The 25,498-nt window shown below is 37.1% G+C and overlaps 1 protein-coding gene across 2 annotated transcripts in view; it reads left to right on the top strand.

Moving 5' to 3' along the window:
- Window positions 1-332: 332 nt before the first annotated feature.
- Window positions 333-25,498, top strand: part of p (WD40 repeat domain-containing protein pink) — a 38,211-nt gene continuing 13,045 nt past the window's right edge. The window contains exons 1-5 of one of the 2 annotated variants that reach the window (XM_083123650.1): window positions 333-399; window positions 5,798-5,988; window positions 9,870-9,980; window positions 12,282-12,530; window positions 21,294-24,517. In XM_083123650.1, coding sequence (XP_082979776.1) covers window positions 5,905-5,988; window positions 9,870-9,980; window positions 12,282-12,530; window positions 21,294-24,517 — 3,668 coding nt within the window. In that variant the 5' untranslated portion in view covers window positions 333-399; window positions 5,798-5,904. Of the gene's footprint in view, window positions 425-5,797; window positions 5,989-9,869; window positions 9,981-12,281; window positions 12,531-21,293; window positions 24,518-25,498 lie in introns of both variants that reach the window. The other variant, XM_083123649.1, reaches the window with a different exon arrangement.

The raw sequence follows: 25,498 nt of genomic DNA, 5'->3' as shown, positions 1-25,498 counted from the left end.
ATTCTGACTTCACTAGAACAGTTTGGTACCGTTCAAATTTGTATAACTAAAATATAAATTATATTTATACAATAAAGGAGAAAAGGTTTATTTCAAAAGCAGAGGAATCCTGAAACATTAGCAGAAAAGACGAACAAGGTTTATTTTATACTATCTATCTATCTATCTATCTATCTATCTATCTATCTATATATATATTATATATATATATATATGCATGCTGATGTACAATATGTTTGGTAATACTTATGCATCTCACTCTATCTCTTGTTACGGCGCTGTACTCTCGTCTTTTGTTGAAGCACGTTTGTCGCTCTTCATTTGTTCCCCATGTTTTACCCACCAGGGCGCGCTGGATAACGATGTGTATTTTTGTAGCGATCATATGATAATTTCGAGGTAAATAAAATTCAAGATTTCGTAGGTAAGCGAACTAATATTTATATGTGATGTTATTAGCAAAGTCGAAAACCTTTGATTGATTGAACTATTTAACTTTCCACTAAGACCATTGCGTGTAGCGAATAAAGTGACAACGGAATTAAACATTAAATACGGGACATTATTATTATTTTTTCAAGTTAAATTACTTCCAGCATATGCTTCATCATATTATTTTTATTATGTAAGGTTATCATTTCATGTATTATACTGACTTCGTTCCTCATTATGTGGTTTCTTTGAGCATTAAAATCACTTGCATACTAAGTACAAGGCAGACAATTGTTCTATTCTTGTTTGTACTCTTTAACTTCAGACAGTCTTGAAGCAGAATTATAACAAATAGGAATATATTTTAGTTAACGGTTCCGATTGTTTTATGATTTTTTTCAAATTCTCCTAGCAGGAAGACTAATTATAGTCGAATAAAACAAATGGAACTTAAGCCCTCTGCCAACTTTGAAATTCTAATATGAGTACAAATTATGTGAAGAAAAAAAAACATAAACTGACTTATTTTATTTAAATCTATTTGCAGAAGTATGTGTTCAGTTTCTGCAACATATCTTAGTATGCATAAAGCCTTTACTTTGAAACAATGGAAGCCAGGAATTTTTTCTGAACCTCTTCATCCACCTTGGCATTTTCAAAACTGAACTATACATGCATAGGAAATATCTTGAATTTGCTACCTAATCCACAACCTATCACCCAGCTCGATTGCACTGACTCCTCCGTAACTGACTGTGTTTTATAGCAGGAGTTTATCCAGAATTTTCTACCATGGTGTGGGTGAGGAAGGGGCCACTTAACCTACATATAAATATTCAAACACAAAAAGTATCCAATGGGACCACCTAAAGTTCAAATCACAAACCCTGAGACCTTCTGTAAACAAAACCACCTGCATGCAGAAAGCATTACAAACTCATAGAAGTAAAATAATCCACACGAAAGTCCAGCCTTGTTACAGGATTCATTACGTAAGGTAAAACAATGGCCAATATGTAGTACGGGATACGCTGCCTCAAATGACGTCTCACTTTAAACCCAATGCTCTTTGTTTTTTTTACTTATTGCTTCACCTTTATGGTTAACTCTTTGCACCAGTAATCATTTCCCATAAATTTGGCTTCTTTCTTGCATGTGAATTGAATATATTTTATTTGCAATTTTTTTAGACAAAATGATATAACATAGTAATGTATATTTCTAAGGATGATATAGATAGGAGTGTATTTGAAATTTGTTTGTAGATTTTATGTAAATTGTATCTTATGTAAATAAAATATATAATGGGCATAAACAGCCATATGCATTGCTGTAAGTCCAATAAATATATTCATGATGATGATCAAGACAAGACAAATAAAGTTGGTAAATTTATTGCAGTTGGAAACTTTGACAAGCATCCTAATAACGATTTTTGTTCCGCCAAATATAGTGCACTTCGTAAAATAACTTGGTGACATGGCAAGGCAAGATAAGTGTGAACATTTTGTAGTAATATGCATTGTAACTTTCAATGAGCTTTGAGATTTGTGTACATAAAGATATTTTATAACATTGGTTATTTTATAAAATTAATCATGTGAACAGCAAGGAAGTAGTGCAACTTAGTAATATTGCCTGACTTATCCTTAGAAAAATAACATGCCGAGTTCTATGCGTGTGGGAAGGTCTCCGTGTTCTCTGAGGTTGTTTTCAAAACACCAGCAAGGACAGCCTTTGAAAAGGGGTGAGAAACAGATTCTACTCAATATTTATGTAACGTTCTGTCAGTGGTATCCTGAGAAACCAGTAAATGAAGTGGTTAAGTTGGTATCCCAGTGCAGTGGTGTGTCAGTGTCTGCAGTTTTAAGGATTATGAAAGAGAGAATGACCGGGAGAGTAACAATGTATGCGGCTGCATATTCGTCTGATGTTTTGAGAACGGGTTCTCACATTCAGAGGCTCTTATATAAAATGAATAGGTGCGGCGAACTATGAGTGTAACAGCAGATGATTGCGATCATGAATCAGCTGATGGGGAGTGATACATCGAATCGGTGAGACCGTTTGTTTACAGAAGGTCTCAGGGTTGGTGATTTACACTTTACATTTCGTTTTATTCCGAGAGATCTGCAACTTATTTATTTTTCTTTCACGTGTGTTTTTTTTTATGTTCACACATACATAGAAGTATTGATACTCCTGCTACGAGGTTTGAATTCCAATTAGCTATTTCCATCAGTTCAATGATATACCTTTATTTTAACACTTTAGTGTTTTCTTAAATATTAAAAAAAATTGAATGGGAACTTCATTTGGTATGTGTGTTTAATATGTATAAGATCTTCCTCCCCTTATTACATGTAAATATTTTTGGGTATAATTACAGAATACCGGGAGTATCTCAGATTGCTTTCAAATTTGGTATACTGCTAATTTTGACCTCAAAATCACGAATGTGCAGTTAAAAATTGTCAGTCACGTCTAGAAAATGCGAAATACCGTGCATACATTACCGCTATGATTGCAATACTAATGATCGCCATGTTTGATGATGTGAACAAGTGAAGTTCGCTATCCGTTCCATGAAGCGTTGCTTTACATGTGACATTATGGGGTCTTCAGTAAATGTGGAAAACATACTTGTCGCACGAACCATTCACGTAAGGTTAGGTTAGGTAAGCGTAGTTAAAATTCAGTTTATTCATAAACAGTTTTTGAACGCTAATCATTGCAAAAAATTGTTGTTTCCTTCATAAATCACCGGTGTTTACTTCGTTTCTACTTATTTTGCATTTTCTAGAAGTGACCGCCAATTTTTAACTGCAGATTCGTGATTAGGATGCCAAAATTAGTGAGTATGCCGAATTTGAAAGCAATCGGAGATACTCCTGGTATTCCTTAATTGCTCCTCTTTTTGTCTAATTAATCATGTATCTGGGTCATTCCATGCAAGATCACCCAGAGCAGGTTGCTTCATTTTTTTGCTGATAGATACTGGGTCCACTATGACAAATATGTAATTTTTAGACATCCAACAAATATGTCAAAAGTTATACATTTTTGAAAATTTGAAGATTTTCAAATTGGGTGGACGAACGAATGCACCATGTGACACATAACATGTCATATCTCAGAAACTATGTGGAGTATTATAATGATTTAGGTATTGTTGGAGAGAAGAAGAGCAGTTCTAACAGAAAATGATGGAATTACCACTCTTACTTATTGAGATAGTAGAAAAATCTTTAAATAAAATAATATTTTGTGATGAAAATTGTTTGATAGGGAGTCCCAGGTTTTACCACAATAAAAATCGTTACACAGCATAATCAATACATATAAAACATAATATTAAAGAAAGTCAGAAGGCAATATTTTTCATAGTAAAAATATCACATGTTTCAGTATAGGGAGTATGAACCAATTTTCCACTGCCATACAGCTATATTTTTGAAAAATGGCCCTGAAACACTCACAAATTACCACTAATATAAGTGCACATAATATTAATAGAAATGTTGAATAAGTAAGAGAAGCATGATGTTCATCCATTTTTAGTTCACAGACATTGTACTAAGACCAGAATTTTTGTCCAGAATGCACATGGGTCAGCCCTTATCGAATGTTCCAGCACTGGTTGCTTGACCACTTTTAACATTTTTTAATATTTTTGTTGTTCTAACATATATGCAAGGGTAGTTCAAAGTAGGCATTATTTTTTCTAAAACTTAACTTTGTTTTATTATTTTATGTTCTGTGCCTTTTTGCAACATCTCTAATGGAAGTGGCTGAAATTTAAGGCCATTTTTTTAGAGGTACTTCTCAGAGTACACTTTACATTATAAATATTATTTTTTTTTAGTTCCCCCATCAGAGATATAGGGCTGAATTTTTTTTTTACAAAATGAAAATCAAGCACTTTCAAAGATTTTGAACTAAATGAAGAAATTGTTAGCAGAGCTGAAATATTTTCTGACAAAAACTTTGGATGTATGTTTTATGTTAAAATAATATATATATATATATATATCTGATATTATATTACTTCCGTACTAAATCAAATCCTAAACTTTGATTTTTGTTTGAAATTTATCTACGATTTTCACCTTAAATTTCAGCCATTTCCATTAGAGATGTTGCAAAAAGGCACAGAACATAAAATAATGTTTGAAATGTACTGAAAATAATGTTGTTTACCACAGCTAGCTTTCTATCATTTTTCTTAGCTGGGCTAACATAATTATCGCAACTGTCTGTAGTACCCAAAAATACCCGAACTCATGAAAAAAAAGGTCACCATTTTTAAACAAAGTCAAGTTTTAGGAAAAATAATGCCTGCTTTGAACTACCCTTGCATATATGTTAGAACAATAAAAATATTGAAAATTTTAAAAGTGGTCATGCAACCAGTGCTGGAACATTTGGTATGGACTGACTCATATGTATTCTGGGCAAAAATTCTGGTCTTAGTACAATTTTTGGGAACTAAAAGTGGATGAACCTCATAGTAATGCTTCTACTTATTCAACATTTCTAATAATATTATGTGCACTTATATTAGTGGTAATTTGTTAGTGATTTAGGGCCATTTTTCAAAAATATAACTGTATGGCAGTGGAAAATTAGTTCATACACCGTAAACTGAAACGTGATATTTTTACTATGAAAAATATTACCTTTCTGATTTTTTAATATTATGTTTGACATGTATTGATTATGCTGTGTAACAATTTTCATTGTGGTAAAACCTGGGACTCTCTATCAAACAATTACCTGAAATAGAGTATCTTTTTCATCACAAAATATTATTTTATTTAAAGATTTTTCTACTTTCTCAATAAGTAAGAGTGGTAATACCATCATTTTCTGCTAGAACTGCCCTTCTTCTCTCCAACAATACCTAAATCATTATAATACGCCACATAGTTTCTGAGATATGACATGTTTTGTGTTGCATGGTGCATTTGTTCGTCCATCCAATTTCTGAAAATCTTCAAATTTTCAATAATTTATAACTTTTGACGTATTTGTTGGACAAGTCTAAAGTTACATATTTGTAATATTGGACCAAGTATCTATCAGCAAAAAAAATTAAAAAAACGAAGCATATCCATGACTATGAAGGAACTTTTTGTCCTTCAATTGCATGATTTCACATGGAATGATCCATCTATAATGTGCAATTTCCATCTGAAATATTAGATAATTTGAATTTTAAACACAATTTAAATACAGGAAACCTGAAATTAATTAAACCATTTGAAATTTGAAATGGTAAGTACTGTTAGATATTTATTTGCTTAATTCATACTGGTTTAAATCATGCCTTAATTTCATGTTGTCAATTTTTTCTTTCTTTTAGGGGGTTTTGTAAACTAAGAACTGAATGGATATTTGACTGTGGCAGCGTAAGGATGGAATGACACATTGAAAATGAACTTGCATGTGTGAAAACAGAAGAATGCAAAAATGGATAAGCAACCATTTGTATTAACTGAATTGGAAAATCTAGGTGCAATTTATTCTCCGTTGAAAGCAACTCAAAGGATCAAGGTAAGTGTCCATTCATCAATGTCATCCAATCATTCATCCTCATTGTCGGGATTGTTCAAATGTGGCAGAAAAGCAGTGCTCTATATAACACAAAACTTCCAATTGCTTTAGTAGTCTTCACTCTCATTGGTATATTTTTATAGAAACCTACTAACAGTTGATTGCTATTAAATGATGTTTGTTTCATGTTTTCTTTATTTTCAACATCGCACCCCCTTAATTTGTTTCCGCATTCCCCCAGCACCCCTAGATGATTATTCCTGGTGTTGCCATTGTTATAGAGAGAGATTGTGATGATTCCAACTGTGTACGAAGTACAAATATGTGGACAAAATGTTTCCCGTAAGTAAATGTAGACGGGCAAATGTCACAGGCAGTCATCAGATGAGTGCAAGATCGATGCACACCAGAATTCGTTCAAATAAGAAAAGAAAATATAGCTAGCTGACATGTCACTCTAAAGATGCTGTATATGTTTTAAAAATTAATTTCAATCTGTTATTCCAAACTTTCTTGGTGAAAGATTTTACATGATAAATAGAACGCAAGTTAGCCAGCGACGATATTTTACATTACATAACTCGAAAATTTTTGCAAGTCTTGGACCATTTTACTTTTCTACTTCAAATGCTTATACATTTTGTGGATAAAATATATACTGTAGGCCAGTGGCATATCCTGGGTTAAGAACCTGGGCTATCGCACCATATCATAGTGTTCGAATGGACAAAAATTTGCTGGTCAGGGTGTTTTTGTTTTTTTTAACTCATTTGGCATGGCGGTTTGAAGTGATGAGACTTTGTGATTAAAAATATATACCTCATAAATAAACATGGAAATGTACGCTGTCAGTAAGGAAAGGATTTCAAGAATTGCATTCTTATTTGCATAAATAATAGGCCCATATTGTGAAATATTATGTAGGCGTATATACGAGAATAAAAATAAACTTTCAACCTACCTATTTTCACGATTTTAAGTTCGGGTACTCCTCGTTGCCTTAAAACTAAGGGGTCCCAGGTTCGATACATGGTGGTTTAGATACCACTTTAACTGTAGTTTCAATCCCCATTAGCTTATCTGTTCATAAAGTGGACATATAAGAAAAATCCACAAGGATTTGGAGCTTATCGTCATTCATAAGCCGAACAGATAGCTTGTTAATTATGTCAGTTCACTACACAACACAGCACATATCATTAACAAAAATACAATCCACTCACTACTGTATTCACACGCTGCCTCTAAATAAATTCCACGCACCAAGACCACTCGACGCGATCTAGACTAGAACTGGTCCTGTCATTTCGGCAATTTTTAGATGCACTCATAAACCATTCCCGCTCAGCCAACAATTTTCTACTCCCCACTGTATCTAGTTGTTTGAAGGTCAATGACCTCTTTTTCAACTCCTCTGCAAGCGTTCAATGATGTTCTTGTCCCTGCCACATGACACTTTCCCCTTTGGTCGCGATAATTAGGCTTCAAAATTCCCCATTCCTGGGAAGATTTCATGCTGGGAAAAATTGGTTTGCAACATTGACCCAGACTGTTGAGGAAGTTCAGAGGGTTTTTTTCCCCGCCATATGCAACCCTGTTCTCTCTCCTGTAACAGTTTGGCTCCACAATTCCCTGATCGTGGGGAAATTACATGGTGGGAAAAATTGGTTTGCAACATTGATCGGGGCCCTGTCAAGCTTGCCTGTCAGCCATCTCGTGAATTCAAAGAAAGTGGGTAATGTTTCCAACTCCTCTTAGAAATCAAGTTCATCTTCTTATTGAAATGAACAATTTTATGCACATTTTCTGATAGATATTTTCTGTATTTTATTCACCGAGTCTGGGCTTCGCAGATAGCCTCGATAGCCCCGAATATATGCCTCTGCTGTAGGCATCTATGAACCTAATGAATGTTTCACTATTTTATCCAACCCTCCTGTGATGCTGCTTCCATTATATTTTATACTTTGAAGTAAAATAAAATTTTTCTTGTGAATGTCATGGAAACATGCTTTTTTTTTCTGAATGGCTAAGAAAGTTTTTCAGTTTTAAAAATAAATCATAATGTTCATTACTTTAAGTACTATTTTTGACCATTTTTTTTAAAAAATTATTATTGAAAGTTGAAATTGTTGCTTATTGGCAGCACTGTAGGTGGGTGGTGTGACCTTGACTGGACTAGTTTCATGGCTTTAACTTTGCCACTATAGAGCATGGCTTTTTCTTCAGATCCCTGTGTAGCCTTAGTAATTAAGGGGTCCCGGGTTTGATACTCAGTTGTTCGGTTCCAACTTTAAACTGTAGGACCAGTCCCAATTAGCTTATCTGTGCATAAAGTGGACTTAAATCAAATTAAAACTGCAGACCGTCATTAACTGCCATCAACTTCCTGAAGAAAAACAAGAACTGTTTAATCTTTTACAAATTATTCCCATGTAGCCACCTGCAATCATTGTAAAACTATATTAACAACTACTTTTTCAGTGACCGAAAATTCTATAATTTACTTAACTTTTTAACATTCTCCACATGCATTTTTTTCAAGGGATAAGAATACAATGCATAAAACAGGGCACTTCAAACCATATCCCTACATAAAATGGCTCTTTGACTCACCTAGTCTCTAATGCAGTGAGTACCTGGGAGAGGTGTGGGTTAAAGGCAACAAGAACATGGTGCTTATCAAATGACCTCCACAATGACTGATATCTGGAATTTGTGAGCCCTGATCTCCTCCCTATGAACCCCAATGGCTTGTTTCAACATTCAGAGGAATTTACCCTTGAAGGTGATATGTTTTGGTTAGTTTACATTGCACTTTTTTAATCTCCATTAGGTTTATCAAGATGACTAGGAAATGGTTGGGTTAAACGGGTAAAAGAAAAAATGTAACACAACATCCATGCACTGGCTATGACTCAAATATGCAACCTTCAGACTCAAGATCACAAGTATGAAGATATACAGCGTGTTCCGTTCAAACACCTCCCACATTTCAATTAATCATTGCTAAAATGCTATGAAACATAATGGAATGCGAGTGGTACTAGGCGAAAGAGAAACTCAAAGAATTTTATTACATGACCTCCAAGTTCACCGTTCTCTCACTATGCAGCACCACAATCGCATAAAGCACAATGGCGACCCCGCAGCAGCGTGCACAATCTGTATTCCGGTAGGCAGAGACCAAATCAATCATTACAGTGCAAAGATATTACTGGAGAGAATATGGAGGTGAAGCATCTGATGGTAAAACCATTGTTTTTGGCGACTGGAAGTGAACAATAAACAATCCGGAGGTTCTTGTCGACTTGTTTCCGAGGATTAAGGTGGAAGAAATTTGAGCAGGATTTCAGAGAAGCCCTAGTAAGTCACTTTGCCAAGCATCCAAGCAGTTCAGAGTTAAAACTTCGCACTCCGTGCCTTAATGATTTTCCCATCAGCTTCTTCACCTCCATATTCTCTTCGGTAATTTATTTGCACTGTAATGATTGATTTGGTCTCTGCCTACCAGAATACAGATTGTGCACGCTGCTGCGGAGTCGCCATTGTGCTTTATGCGATTGTGGTGCTGCATAGTGAGAGAATGGTGAACTTTGAGATCATGCAATAAAATTCTTTGTTTCTCTTTCGTCTAGTACCACTCACAGTCCATTATGTTTCATAATGATGAATTGAAATGTGGGAGGTTTGAACGGAACACCCTGTACAATTACATAAAAATCCAAGATCTACTAATCAGCTGTTACGGGAGGGACGAACCGTCAGTAGAAAATTGGATTCTGAAGCCTATTATACAGTAGAAGTGAAAGTAAGTCGAAACAGACTGACTCAAGAAAACTGTATTACTATGTATAAATAAATATTTCTTGCCATTGCAGTACACATGCTTCGATGTTTCAAAGAACTTCCTTGTGCTAGGAGCTACAAGTGGTGGACTCTATGTGTTCAGGAGAGAACCTTGTGTATTTCTACAGCTGATACCAAATAAGGTATGTACATGTGACCAGTACAGAATGTTATATGTGAACAATTGCACTTGGTCATTTTATTCTTAAGTTTCTGTGAATGGTCTTAATGCACCAGCTATGATTATTGAGCAAGAACCTCAGTATTAGTGAATCTGACATGTTTTACTTTTTGAATGGTCTTGCAGTTCACATGGCCACAAAAATAATATTTTTCAAAATATTTGAAACCCTTCCTAATTTCGAACTTACAACTGAAAAAACAACAACATGGTTTTATCTACTTTCAATGTAAAGTAACTTAGAAGGAAAAAATAAAAACAGAAAATTTTCTGTGATTTCGGTATGTAACCAACAATACAGACCACCACCATCTTTGGAGATACATTTTAGCAAACACACACACAAAAAATAATTAATGTAACGTACCATCCTCTAGGTGTACCAGGAGCTCGTCTGATTGAGCATGGTGTACTTGGAGAAACAATATGTAGGAGAAGTGAAGTAAACAATTGGTAGAGGTTATATACTTGGAAGAGATACACCACAATTTTTTACAAGTACATTAGTTTTACTTTTCTGTTCCCATGAACAGAAAATGCTCAACATTATCTTTTTCACTTTTCCTTTATTTTTTTTTTTATTTTTTTTTTTGTTTCCTCTAACATGTCTTTTCTTGATCATGATCATGCAGATGATGGAACCTCATAGAATATATATCTTCCTGGAATACATGTGGAAACATGCAACATCCAGTAGATTGAATCATTTCCAGAACACCATGTAGACCATGAACATATGTAAAAGTCTCAGCAGCTGGAAATGGGTAGAGATACATTAATATGCAGGTGCGTCGCCTGATAATGTTCGCATGAGCATGTGAACACTCATGTATATGTCTTAAATTACGTACATATTAAATGCACACACACACACACACACACACACACACAAATACATATATTTATTCGAAAAAATACTATGTTTGATGTACGAGTATATACACACAATTTACTCTGACATGACTTCTTCCACGTCTGATAACTTTTTTAGATAGTTGGTAACACTGACTCCCACGGTGTTCCACTGAGGGCGTTGAACACAATTGCTGTGCGTGTTACATAGAGCTGACAGCTAAGGTGCTGTTGGCCACTATACCCCGAAGATGTTCACTTTGCTGTGCGAACATTGATGCAAGCGACAATATTTCTTACATTCGGCACCAGAGTGCAGCATATACAAGGCATGTCTAGGGGGACTCGAAAAGGTCTGTGCTACATAGTTGCAAACTTTAGCGACAATTCGCTAAATCTGGTGGATTTTAAGGGGGCGAGGGACAATTTCGTGTAACGACAACCGCGTCTACTCTGTCTTTCCTCGACCAGCCCTGAAGATGACTCCGTGAAGGAGTTGAAAGCTTGGAAGATCTCTGAAGTGTTTTTTATCGTGCTGTTTGTGTGTTATTTTAGTGTTTTAACATATATGTTGCCAGCACGTGACGTAAAGAAGTTTTTTACAGTCATTATTGTGAACACTCTTATGCGAACCGTATGCGACACCACTGTTAATATGAACCAGTTATAATACTTGAGAAACTATGAAATAATACTTTATTAAAAACGGGAGTTCATTCATTCTTGGGTAAAAAAGTAAAAAAAAACATGAGAGTTCTGGGGACCCACCAATAAGAGTTCAATACAATCTGTAGATCACAACAAATATATCTGTGTTCTTATTAAAGGTTCGCGTAACCACTTTTTGTAGATTCAAAATAATACAGTATGTTTACTGGTTTTTAATTTTTGCTTTTAAGTTCCGTCCTGGTTTCCCAGAACTTTTTCAAGCTTACACCAAAATATAAACACCCACAACACACGGCCACACGGAATCCTTGTGAGTTAGGTAGTATTCCACTTGACAGCACACGATGATGAAGATCATTACCTTAATAGCAGTCCAGGGTATTCAGAATATGATGATTCTGCCAGCCTCTCATTTGATTAATTTAATAATATTTGCTTGTTGTGCAATATTCTTGAAAAGAACACTTTCAATATGAAGTTTTTGCCAAAAAAAAATCACCTATTGATTTCAGTGACTCACTGTTATGATTCACAGAAGGCTTCTGGTCGACATTATGTATGTCATGATAATACATATTATGGCATGGTATGTCAAGCAACAGCTTTTTGTGAAGGCTAACTGGGAGTCACTGAAACAATGAGCAGATATAGTTTTTTTTTGCAAAAAGGTAACATGGAATTATTACTTATTTGTGTAAAAAGAGAATTTATCCATGCATGTACATATTCCTTATTCTTATAGGATGGTGCCATTTCTCAACTGTCCATTTCTCCGAGTCAGAATATCATAGCCTTTGCGACTGTGAAGGGCATTGTTGTTACAGTAGAGCACAATGTTAGCCAGAGGAACAACAATGCAAGAAGACTCCAGGTATCGGCTGAGCATGCTGGTTCCGAGATAACAGCCTTGCAATGGAATGCTTCGAATGACGAACTCTATGTTGGAGATGATAAGGGGAAAATATCATTAATTAACATTTCCCTCTTTATGGTAAGTTAAAGTAGAAATTATCACAATCTTCGTGAATGTAAAATTTTAATTATGTAAAATCTAAAATCAATGTGTGATGAATGAGAGCTCCTGCATGACCAAATGGTTAGCATTCTTGCCCTTGGCGCAAGTGGTCCCGGATTCGATTCGTGGTGGGGAACTCCAGAATTTTGGTGTTGATTCAGCGAAAATCGTGGACTACAGTCTCGAAAGCCAGAATAGAGGGGTGATGGAACTTGATACAATGACTATGCGTCAACCAAACAACAAATGAAAGACAGCTTGGCAGAACTTGGTTCTTCAAGAGTTGTTGCACCATAAAGGTTTTCCTTGTTTCTTTCCATAGTGAATTAATGTTAGTAGAAGGTTTCTTTCAGTTTTGTGCAAGAATGAAAACTTTGCATTTATTTCCAAAACTTGTATGTATTTATGGAATGGATATCATATAACAGACTATATGCATTTTGCAAGTGTAGTGAAACAATGGAAATGAAAGATGGTGTTTGTGAACTTCCAAGCAGTGTGAATGTGGAAGTAGACTGGGAGGAGGAAGGGTGTAGGAAAATTGCACTAGAATTTTTCATCCTTGTATGGTATGCACAGCTGTAAAAGCTCATACTTAAAATAAATTCATTCTTAGTTTTGGACTGTGTTATTTTTAAAATTACCTACATTTCGGAGGCTGATTCTGCCTCCGTCTTCAGGGTAGTGTGATATCTACTAAATCACATTGCAATCCCTGGACACATAATGTGTTTGGGGATGGTGTCTATATAGAGAATAAATGGTTGCCTTGTAGAATTATTCTCGGTGGCCAAGGCTCCACTTTGTCTGGTGGTCACGTCAAGACTGTTTTTCTATATAGGTTGCCAGGGAGGATTAATTTGTGGTGGCCCAGACTCCACCTTGTCAAAAGATTGATACCATTGGAATCAACTCCAAAAAATGTAATGCTCCTTCAGTGTCGCTTACGTAGGTAATTTTAAAAATAACACAGTGGTTAAACTCCAAAACTAAGAATGAATAAATCACCACTGATCAGCTACAAAGAAGAATTGAAATAAATTCTATTCTATTCTATATGCATTGGAGTCTATAATTATGGCTGGCTAGATCTTAAACTGCTTCAGAGACCCCTTTTCTCTCCAATATATTCCTGCTGTTTTAACCCTTAGTTCGCTGCCGTAACACATATGTTACAAAAAAAGTATGTCTCTTGTAGCCGCTGTAACACATATGTTACAAACAGCTTTAGGTACAATTATCGAGGGTTTGCCACACTTATATTTGTATATTGAGGTTGAAACACTGACAGTTCGTTCGGGAACATGTTTTGCAATTGTGTTTCGAAAATTCCAAATCCCCCCACCCCCTCCTTTCTCGGAATATGTCACGTGTTTGGGCTCACCCAAACACGTGTTCGGTGTTCGCTCTTCAGTTGACAGACACAATAAATGCTTGGTATTTACGATGCTGTTTTCCTCCAAGCTTCCAACGCTGTGATTTAGTACTGATAAGGCACACATTCTTCTTTGTGTTTAGACCTGGTGATCGAGCTGAAGTAGTGGCAGGGGTGGGGAGTAGGGCAAGGAGAGAGGGGATTGGATGAGGTTTGGCAGTGTCAGCTTTCTGTCGCCTCTATGTTAGAAATGCAATGAAGCTTGACGATAGCCAGAGGCCAAAAGCATGAGTCTAAAGCATGCGTCTATCCAGAAGTATAGACAAAAGAAAGGATTGCAAAGGCTCCTTCCCTCCTCTGTTAGGACTAACAATGGCCTCACCATAAACACTTCGTATCATATAACAGCTCATCGATTTCCCTAACGCACAAACGTTTCCTTCCGGACATATTTCCACAAAGAGCCGAGTCAAAAGGGAGAAATAGATTCACAGTAGCTACACAAGATGCAAGTGCGAATGAAAAAAAGCAAAAGTTCGGGTTTTCTCCCCAAAGTAGCTGGAGAAGAGGGGGCAAACTCCAAATTTTTATGATTTTTTCATTGAAATTGGGGGGATGCAGCCCCCGCCCGTAAGCCCCCACGGTTGGGGCATCCAAATTTTGCATGGTTGCATGCACTGATGTTCTGCCTGCAAAACAAAAGTTATCCGAAGTAGATTGGTCCCATAGTGTCAGTTATAACAATTTTATGAATAATATGCAAATTGGCTAAAATTCACTAGAGTTTTACGTTTTGCCTTATTATTCAAATTGTATTGCACCCACGAACATGAATCAAGTTTCATTCTGTTGCGGAAGGTCCATTCTTTGGAAAAAAAAAGCAAAAGTTCCGGTTTTCTCCCCAAAGTAGCTGGAGAAGAGGGGGCAAACTCCACATTTTTATTTTTTTTTCATTGAAATTGGGGGATGCAGCCCCCGCCCGTAACCCCCCCGTGGTTGGGGCATCCAAATTTTACATGGTTGCATGCACCGATGTATTGCCTGCAAAACAAAAGTTATCCGAAGTAGATTGGTCCCATAGTGCCAGAGTTATTACGATTTTTCTCCATTATGTATACGAATTCAAATTTCCCGCTCAAAGCCTCGGCGACACTGGGCTTACTTTCGTCAGACCGTGCGGCGTACTAAGGGTTAAGAACTCATACAGAGGAATCAAAGGTGTGCAGAAACTAAAGATAGCTTCAGTTAGCTTATCATGTAAGAGACTAAAATGCAACTTTGGAAGGTAGAACCATTTTGTTGGAAGCTATAACTGTAGAGGCATAATTTGTATAACTAGTGTGTTTATTATTATAGTTGACCACATATGGGTTAGTAACCTTCCCTACTCCCTAAGCAGTAACCTTATTAACCCAATCTCTTATGCTAAGTCCTGCAATGATGGAGACCTATAAAATCCCATGCTACTAGTATGAAGCGCAACTGCACCTTCACATGTGGACAGTTATCTATGTAACAGCACAAGCTGCACTTCTCCTCATACCGAATGTCAATACCTGAAATCCTTACTATTTGTAGTTTTTGTGTTAACATTTCCCACACCTTGTCTAGATACTCAACTCGTCCTTCACATTTCCTATTGATCATGGCTTTTGACTGTTTTTGCAGTCGAAGTTCTGAAGATCTCTCAGGGTTGGATGGAATGCTTTGTCTCGCTCACTTAGAAGGAAGATATTTTTAGCAATATCTTGGTCGTGTGATCGTAAACACTTGCTAATAGAAGACCTTCCATGGTCATGTCCTGCCCCTGGCCCAATCAAGTGCTGAACCACAATCAACTGTATGCTTAACCCATTAACTGCGCCAGAGCTATATATAGACTCTCTAAAATTGGGCCTTTTTGTGGAGCATCTATATATATAGATGGTATTTCAAAATTAATGGTTCTTGTATTGCGGCAAGTCATTTTTATAGACACCACTTTTTCATGCTATTATTAGTCTATGTGGGCAATTGGCAATCAAAAAAGCAATTGTTTATGCTTTGCCAGTTCCTGAAAAATATGTTTTTGCAATATGGAATTAGAGCCACTGTGGTCTACTTGGTAGGGTGTCTGACTGCCATGCAGTAGACCCGGAGTCGATTCCTGGGGTGGGTGTTCTGAGATCGGAATTTTACCGACCTAGTCCCTGCATGAAGTGGCTCTGGGGCTCAACCAGCCTCAAAGCAATGTCTACCCTGTGGGCAACCCTGGAGGGTAAAGGCATCCGGAGCGTAGTGCTGATCACCACCTCCAAAATGGCAGAGATCGAGGTTATGTACTTGGGGTGTGGGGTCCTACCCCCACATCCCCTAAATGTGCCTTCATGGCATGGTGTAGTATGCAGGGGGAACTTTACCTTTTAGCTTACATATCTTTTACCTTACCTAATATGGAATGTTTATTTGTTGCAGAGTCTATATATAAATTGTTTTCCTTAGCTTCATTTTGCTACAAGTCTTTTTATAGTTAGTTTTTTGCATTATTTAAGATGACACGAATTGGCGGTTGCATCTATATATATAGATGATTTTTTTGGTCGCATTTCCCTTCAATGTTAACCTTCACATGTGGAGGAAGGCTAGTATCATTTTTTACTCCACATGCTAAGTGCCAGACATGTGTTATCTTCCTGTAATCAATGTAACTGCACTTCCTGACCTGTTACTTTTCCTGCTGGCCAACACCCATGATTGTACTATGCATCAAGTACACATTACATCTTGCTTTGAATCAGGTGGCTGAAGAAGAAAATGCATTTTAATCATGAAACCACAAATGACTCTTATTCCTATTATTTGTACTTACACCTTTCCCCTGCAGTACTTTACAAAATACACAAAATTAATACACAAAATTAATACACAAAATTAATACACGTTCACAATAGATATATGATGTTCTCCTTCATACTGTACACATTTATGGCAATTCCTCATTGGACATGGATATGACTTGGTTGAAGTCTTCTTTATAAACCTCTGATGGATGTGTAAAACATGGTTTATCTTTTTCACTTTTACTTACAGCATCCTAGACACATGCGTCACAAATGTTGTTGCAACCTTATTGCTTGACATGTTAATCCTTGTCTGTTATTTACAAATGAGATACCTACCACATTTACGCAGTGCACGTCTGGTTTGAAGGGGAAAATGCACAATACAATTCAGGTTCAAGAAATGGCTTTTTTAGTTGTAGGTCGTAAAGCTTTTGCTATGCCGATCAAGATCAAATGACATTGTACCTATACAATGAGTCACCAACCCACTCCAGCTCCCCCATCTCCCTCCACTGTGTTTAGCATCTCAAAAGCTTTCACTTCTGTAACCACCTTATTTATCCTGTAGTAGAAGAAAGTGAGATCAAAATTATGTTATGGATTTGCATGCTCAGGAAGTTATTTTATATTATTCCTCGCCTTACAATTACCTCTGATATGCATCCTGTGTGACAGGACGTACATGCTTGAATTCTGCCAGAATGTATGCAGTATGGCAAAACTTTCCGTTAAAAAGTGAAAAATCATCGGAAATGGTCATTTCGCTTTTGTAGTGTATTTTTAAAATTTTTATTATTAAAGAAATCCAACCTGCCAATTTGTATTTGTGCCTTTTGTATATACACGTTATACGCAGCGACATATTGAAAACATGCATGGTTTTAATGTTAGCTGTCTGAATTTTTCCGTGTATAATACACACCACAGTTTTTGGGGAAAACTTTTTGAAAAGTGTCCATTATACTATCTGTAAAGATAAAATAGCATCACTGTATTATGATTATGAATGTTGAAATGTTTTGGATTTGCTTCTCTTTATCTTTCCTGCACAGCTTGAAATAGATACAGTGAGGCATTTGTCCAGTGTGAGAGTGCTACATAGTGTTATTCTTTTGTCTGTTTAGTATTCGGAATTTCCGTTAGAGGGCTTTGTAATCAATTGATGCAGTTCTATTGGCGGGAGTTTGTAAGAGGTTTGTTAGTTGTGGAGCTCGTAACATGCTCTACTTTGCAAACTCTGTTTATTATTAACAATTAGGTTACGTTGTAATTATTTAGAACTGTTCTGGTGGTGTGTAGAGCCTCTGGCACTGGTTTTCCAGAAACACATGGGTAGAAAATGTGACATTTCCCCATGTAAGCAATGAATATTCCTTGCTTGTATAATAACCTCCACCCCCCTTGAACCTAAGGATCAATAATCACCGTTCCTCCACCCAAAACTCTGATTTCACAGTTGCCATCCGCACCAACAACCATAACACCACCTTCAATAACAGTTTCCGTATTGCCATCATCCATCTTTTACCCCCCCCCTCCCACTCTGACACATTTTTTTTTTTCGCAGGCGATGGGAAAGGGGCTATATAGCAGGCATGCATGCCACTGCCACTATACCCCCCGGACTCAACCTAGCCAACCAGTAACCCTTTCCTCTCCTTTCCGAAACTACAGATCCACCAACTTATTTGAAACCCTGGCCAGAAACAAGTGGCGCTAGTGTCGAATGTTTAGGAGGGGAGCTCGGGAACTCTGGGCAAGGGAAGGGATGGCAGAAACACGTGTTTTCCCAACTGTGTTGCCAAATCTAGAAGTGGGCGTGTGCCGTGAAAGGTTTGCAAGTAAACAAATACGTTTCTAGACGTGGTAATTCAAATAACATAGCATAAGAGAGAGGAGGGAGGAGGACACTAAAGTTAAAAACGCCAGCTGTCTCGCAGAAGGATATCAACAATTTAAACACATAAGATTAATATTCTAAATTATGTAAACTATAAAAAAAAATATGTAAAAAAAAAAGAAAAAAGCATGAATCCAAGTTTCATCAATGTAAACAACAGGCCTCCCTTCGTTGCGGAATCTGTTGATCGCACGAAGATATCTTGCTCTCCAAACCACAATGTTGCTTCGTTCAACCAGAGCTAAGCGAGAGTTTCTACATTTTTTAAAATTTAAACCCTATTTGTTTCATAATTTTCCGTAATGTTTCTCGCCCCCCATGATAATTAATTTCTTCCTTAGCAATAGCTAAAAGTTTCAATATTGTAGGAACTTCTCTTTTCACTACGTACATTTCATGGACAATTTCTGGTCAGGGGTTTGCAAATCTTTTTTCTCTCTTTTCAGTTTTTTAAGCAATGACTCCGACCATCCCGTTAAATATTTTGATTTGATTTGATTTAGTTTATTTTACTTCACGTTTTGTGCCTCTTGGCTAATTTGCGAAGATTGGGATGAGTGATGAAATTGATGAAAGGACATTCACAAACAACCAAGCCCGACCGGGATTCGAACCCGGGAACCTTGGCGTCGCAGCGCCCGTTAGATATACTGCTCTCTTTAGGGGTTGATCGCGAGGATAATTCCACCCTTCTCTTTTCTCTTCTTCACACTTCTCGATGATTCGTAGTAGCAAATTTCGCTCACTGCTGTGCACAACTTTCGACACTGTACACTTACTCAAAAACACGTCTACGCACATCAACAACACTCCTCGAATTCTTGAAGAGAGTAAAATTAGCAACACTGTGTCAGCGGAAGTGGGAAGGTCCTTGCCTGACCAGCGCCAGAGCAAACACCGGGGATGAAAGAAGGGGTGGGGGAGGCTGGTTAGTTCGCATATTTTCCGAGGTTTCAGAAAGCTTGGTGGATCTATACCCACCCACCTTACAGTAAACACTGATTAAAGTACTTTTTGTTCTCTATCAACTGTTTCTGGCAACACTGACTGTAGAGACGCTACGGTCAGTATTCTGTGCCTCTACTCTACGTGACTCCGATCTATCTATCTTCTACTTTGAAAATGCGATATATATCACAAAATATAGAACTATTTCTCTTTCTGTGGTAAGTGTTTACTGTCTCCTTCATAATTTGTATATATGTATGTATATATCATATATATATCAAATAAGGTAAAAGGAAACACTCACCGGACAGTGGCAAAATTCAAAATTTTCGCTAACTTCTTAGCATCATCGGTGTGAGGAGAAAGAGACCACTGAACCGGAAGTTGGGGCCCTGCAGAGTTGCCAGGTCCCCATCGAAGAAGAAGCACTGGGTAGAACGAGAAAACCACTGTTTCATCACCAGGCTCGTCAGAAACTGTTAGTGGGTGGGATGGGTCGGGAGGGACGGAGGGATGAGGTGTGTTGGGAGGGTTGTATGAGGTGGGTTAAGGTAGGGACATTACTGGTTGGCCTTGTTCAGGTCAGGTGGAGTTATTGCACTCATGGCCGATATATAGGCCCTCTGCCATCTTTTGCGAACAGAGGTGTTGGTTGGTTGGGTTAGGAGATAGATGATCGCTACTCGGGATGATCGCTACCCGGAAGCAGTCGTTGAAAGGGATGTTGTGGTGGTTGGTGTGGACGGCGACAGTGAAGTCCAGGTTGTGGGTGGAGGAGCAGTTTTTATTGATGCGGAGGTTGAGGGCAGTAGATGTTTCCCCCAGGTAAAAATCATTACAGATGTTGCAGGGGAGGATGTAGATTAGATTTGAGGCATGGCATTTCCCCTTGGGATGGAGGGTAAATTTGCCAGTGGCCGTGTGCACCTGGAGGGTGTGAGAGGTAATGAGGATGGGGCAGGTCTTGCAACCTGGGGCGGTTGCATTTATGGGCAGGGGCACAACACTCCTTCACCACACAACCAACAATTATTTGTTATATAATTGTTAGGAAAATAAATCGTCATGTCAAATGCAATCAATAAAACAAGTGAGAATGTAGAAGCAAAAATGCTGAAAAGTTAAAGTAATTAAATGAAGTGATGCTATTTGTTCTTTACAGAGTGTACATGAGTAAATACATTAACACCTGCATATTTGGTGTACTTTTATACTTCCAACACATTGTGGGAATCGCATGTCTTATCACTTATTGACTAGTGAAATAGTATTTGAATCATGAAAAGCAGGTAGAACTTTTGCACATATCAAATATAATCCTGTCCAAGAATTTTGTAGGATTATGTATTTCACATGAAACACAAATATATAATTTTTTAAACAATCCGGCAATGATATCTAATTATACATTTGAGCACTTCTTATCAGTAAAAATTAGCAATTTTACTGCTCATGATGAATTAACATCTTTGGATGCATCAACACAAATGGCCAATGCCAAAAGAAATTTAATTCATCATCATCAGTAAAGTTGCTAATTTCTACACATTGCATGAATGGTGTTTTGTTTTAAAGTAAATGTATTATTGGTCTAAAGAAATACAGTGCTTTCTTCTTGCATAAGTGTATTTCTATGGTTCAAAATTTTTTTGTTGCAAGATAATAGTGTTAATGTAGTTTTTTTTTTCTTTTAGGCAAAAAATATATTCCAGACACCAACATTGGAACTAATGAAGTTGGATTCAAGGATTGTTCAAATGGATTTCATGTATCGCATATTGTTGGTTTCAACAATGACACGGTGTTACATTTGCAATACAGTCAGAGAGCAATACAAGCAAATAGGCCAAAAACTGAGGGATGGAGAGTATGGAGCGTGCTTTTTTAGCTCAAAGGATGTGGAAGAAATGCCAGATGAAATGTTTGACGAGTCGGATGCCGAAGATGACTCAGACAGGAATCAGAATGTTGGGAACCAGTTCAGTTTTCTTAGTGATGAAGAAAAGTTCTGCATTCACGAAAGGCTCAAGCATTTAAAGATATTTTCAGCCCGACCGGGTTCACGGCTGTGGGAAGTTCAACTTGATGGAACCGTCCTCAGTACACATCAATTCAAGCAAGCTTTGGCTGTTCCACCCACGAAAATCATATCAAATATGAAACCGTTAACTAGGGAAGCAACAGACTGCGATTCAATGAATTCTGACGAACAGTCTGTGATAAGTACAAACACCTTAGATTCTTGGAGTCAACAGTCTTTCAAATTTGCCAAATTGCATGTTTTGTCAATGAAGTTTCTCTTTACATTTAAACGAGATGGAATTTACATATTTGATCCTGAAAAAGTGGAAGTAATCTTATGGAATAATGAATTCTGTGATATTGTAGATGCAAAAGTTGAAAGTGATACTGCGTACTTATGGCTTGCCACAGGGAAAATGCATGCCATTTCACTGTCTCCGGTGGAGAATTGCGTTATGAGATTATATTTTCGGAAGCAGTATGCACTCTGTGCTCAACTGTGTGCAATCCACACACATCATCTGTTGCAGAAAGCTCCAGTGTCGAGAAAATTGCACTTTCTAGTTGATCTTGGTGAGAAGTTGAAAGATTTGGGAGTTGCAGAGCTTAACGATAGGTTGTCGCCATTTCTTAATGAGATTTCAAAGTTTGCACAAGAAAAACAGAATGTGCAGAAACTCAAGTCTGGTATCTTTGTTGTTGGCAATTCTCATCTTGCTAGGGTTGAATCTGAAAGACAAGCTCAGAAAGCACATGGGAATGTTGGTTTAAATCTGTTGAAGTCGCTACGTACTCACAGTTCCTTGCTGAACTCATCACGAATTAAGGAGAAGGTTCGTTCATCAAGTGTTTCACCTGAAACGGACCGGAGAGCTAAATCTAGTGGACGTCAGAGAAAAATTTCACTGGAGAATGCAAAGATGTCTCAAAAGTCAGGCAGCACGCAGTCTCTTCCAGAGCTGCTGAATTCATTTGATGTCAACAAGGGCAAACTGACAGTTGAAGACAGGAGAAGTCGAGTTCACGATAAGTCTCCATCAAGATGCAGAAATACTAGTAGCTTAGCGGAAGAAGATGAAACCTATGGGGGATTAACATTCGACAAAGCAATCAATGTCCCCGAGCTGCCTTTTATTGCGTTAACATCACCGGAAACCGTGAATGCCCTTAAAGATCTTAAGCAACAGTTGTCGTCGAAAATAACAAGCAGTACAAAAACGTTGAAGCAAAAGTGGCTTGTATTAGAAGACAAAGTTCGCTCATTTGGGCAAGAACCCTTACAGGAACCTCTAGATGTTAAGACAGCTGATTACAAGGAGAGGGTTTACGAGGAATTGGATAACTCGGATGAAGGGCTGGTGATGGTGAAAGGAAGTAATGCAGTTGAAGGGAAGAAAGATAGGAGTAGGAAAACAAAGACTGCACTTTTCTGTCCAAAACTTGATACAACATTAGTCCTAGAGATGCTTCGAAAAATCAAAACCTGTGATGAAACTAGTGAGAAAACTAAACTAATACATGAGCTATTTACACAGATTATTTTGCTCTTTGAAAAGTATGTCGAACTTCAACAGATATCTGAACAGGGTGCAGGAGATAAAACTCCATTACAGAAAAGTGCCACAGACACACCCAAAAGTTCAGAATTCGAGGTGTCGGGTGTTTCATGGATAAAATTTCGATATCCATTTCCTTTGGATCATTATTTTCAAGAAGAAGTTGATACTCTGAGAAGTGTGTATCATGAATCCCTTAAGAACAGTGTTTTATGCACATGGCTTGCAGAATACATTCCTCACGTTTGTTTAGAAGATAGGGCATTTCCTAAACTATGTAAGAACATTTATTCAGAAGAGAATTTAAAGCTTGATTTTTTACTTAGTGCAACAATAATTATTTATTCACGTCTACTGGATGCGAAGCTCATTTTGGAAGATTTAATGAAATCAAGTTTTTCCTGCTATTTTTTATCATGGTGTGCTGTTCTGCGTAGTTTTCAAGAAGAGGTTTTGCAATACATTACATCAGAAGACAAGGAAAGGGTTCGCAGCATTATCGCAAGTGGAAAATACCCCTTACCTTGTGTTCTGAACGTAATGTATTTTATACTTCAAGTGAGTGGTGTAAGCGGCATAGACATATGCTTAATGATTTGCGAGGAAGTAAACTTGAAATTTGTCTGCTATCTGGTTTTGAAACTGTGGCAGCACTTGGACCTAACCAACCCTTTGTCTGAAGCTGCAAATAAACGTTACTGCCAAACCCTATATCTCACTTACCTTACCAAAGTGAAAGAAGTGTACTTGGGAGGTACTCAGCTGGTTCGTGAAACTTTCACAAACGAAGAATTGTGCAAATACATAACTAGTGCCTTTGTCGAAACGAACACCGATATATCAAACACAAGAACTTGCAGCTGTGGCTTGCCTTTACCGGTTGCGGACCACACAACAATCATGTTTCCAGAAATAAGTGATTTAGTTCTGAGTTTTTATTGGGAGAACAATAGGATAGCATTTTTCGATATTTTACAGAAAGTTGGCTTGTGGCAGAAATTTTTATCCTGTAAAAGACAGTCTGGGGAGAATGCTGTGAATTTGTTGCCATCTGTCATTCAGTTAGGAGATGGTAAACTGCTTGAAGATTTGGTGCAACATTTCGATGAAGATTTGTGGAAGGAAGTTTTGGATCTGAAGACCGAGAGTTCCAAGGGATGCTGCCTTGGGTGTGGAACGGTGATATATCAGGAAGCAGAAGAGCAGACCACGACTAAGAGAATGGAAATTTCTTGGTCACTCATCGGAACACTTTTGGTTAAGTCATTGGGTGCTGGCAAGGCTCTGCAGATGCTCACGGAATATGGATCGAAAATCAAATCCGGGGAACTTGATTCTAGGTTAGTCATGAAATATTATTTAATTTCATTGAAATACAAAACAGTTAATAGTCCTGAAAGATGAAGTGGCGAAATGTGTTATATTAGCTAGTTTTGTTTCTGAGTTTAGCCACCAAGTTTCAATAATGTGAAATTCCTTAATGATGGTGATTTTTACCTTTTAGTGTGACTTATAGCCACGAATGAACAGTGTTTGAATTATTTTTTCATAGATTCATCTTTTGCTCAAGATTGTTTTACTTGTGATGACAAGATTTTTTTTTAAAAAAAAAAAATTACATATAGAAATACTAGTTCAAGAAAGTGGCAAAAAAGGTGTCAAATACTATATCCCCATGTTGGTAAATATGTTGAAATAAAGGAAATCCTGGTGGAGATTCAGTGGTTTCGATCCCATTTTAAACTGTAGACTCAGTCCCAATTATACTGCGAGTGCATGAAGTGTATTTAAAACAAACTTTTTTTATGACTCAAGAGTAATGACGAAACACTGTTAAAAACAGTTTTTGGTATTATGGAAATTACAGTATGGAACTAAAAATGCGAAATCAAGAAAACTACTAGAAAAATGTATAAATTTTGCATGTGACGGAATTGATGATTCAAATCTACACATGCATTTTTTACATTTGTAGCATGTATGGTATTATATTGCCTGAAATTGGTAAAAACGAGGATATTCAATAATTTTAATGCATCAAATGTTCACAAGGGTTCTTCGCTAATTTTTTTTTTTTTCAAATGGCTGGGGATGGGAATTAAGTTAGATGTCAGTTTTGTCCAGTGTGTTATGGCATCTACTTCTTAAAGAGACAGGTAATTTGTTCAATTGTCAACAAGAGAATGTAAATCACATTAAGGTCATAATTGAAGTCAACATATGTAAGGTTGCATGAACATTGCAAAGAAGTCTGCTAATGTGTTACAACGACACTATACTTCTTGTACCATTTATTAAATCTCAGTTGAAATGTTAAATTG

The sequence above is a fragment of the Lepisma saccharinum genome, chromosome 6, assembly GCF_977018435.1.
Source record: "Lepisma saccharinum chromosome 6, izLepSacc3.1, whole genome shotgun sequence".
NCBI lineage: Eukaryota > Metazoa > Arthropoda > Insecta > Zygentoma > Lepismatidae > Lepisma > Lepisma saccharinum.
The sequence above is the reverse complement of the archived record's forward strand: the minus strand, read 5'-3'. Positions and strand labels throughout refer to the sequence as shown.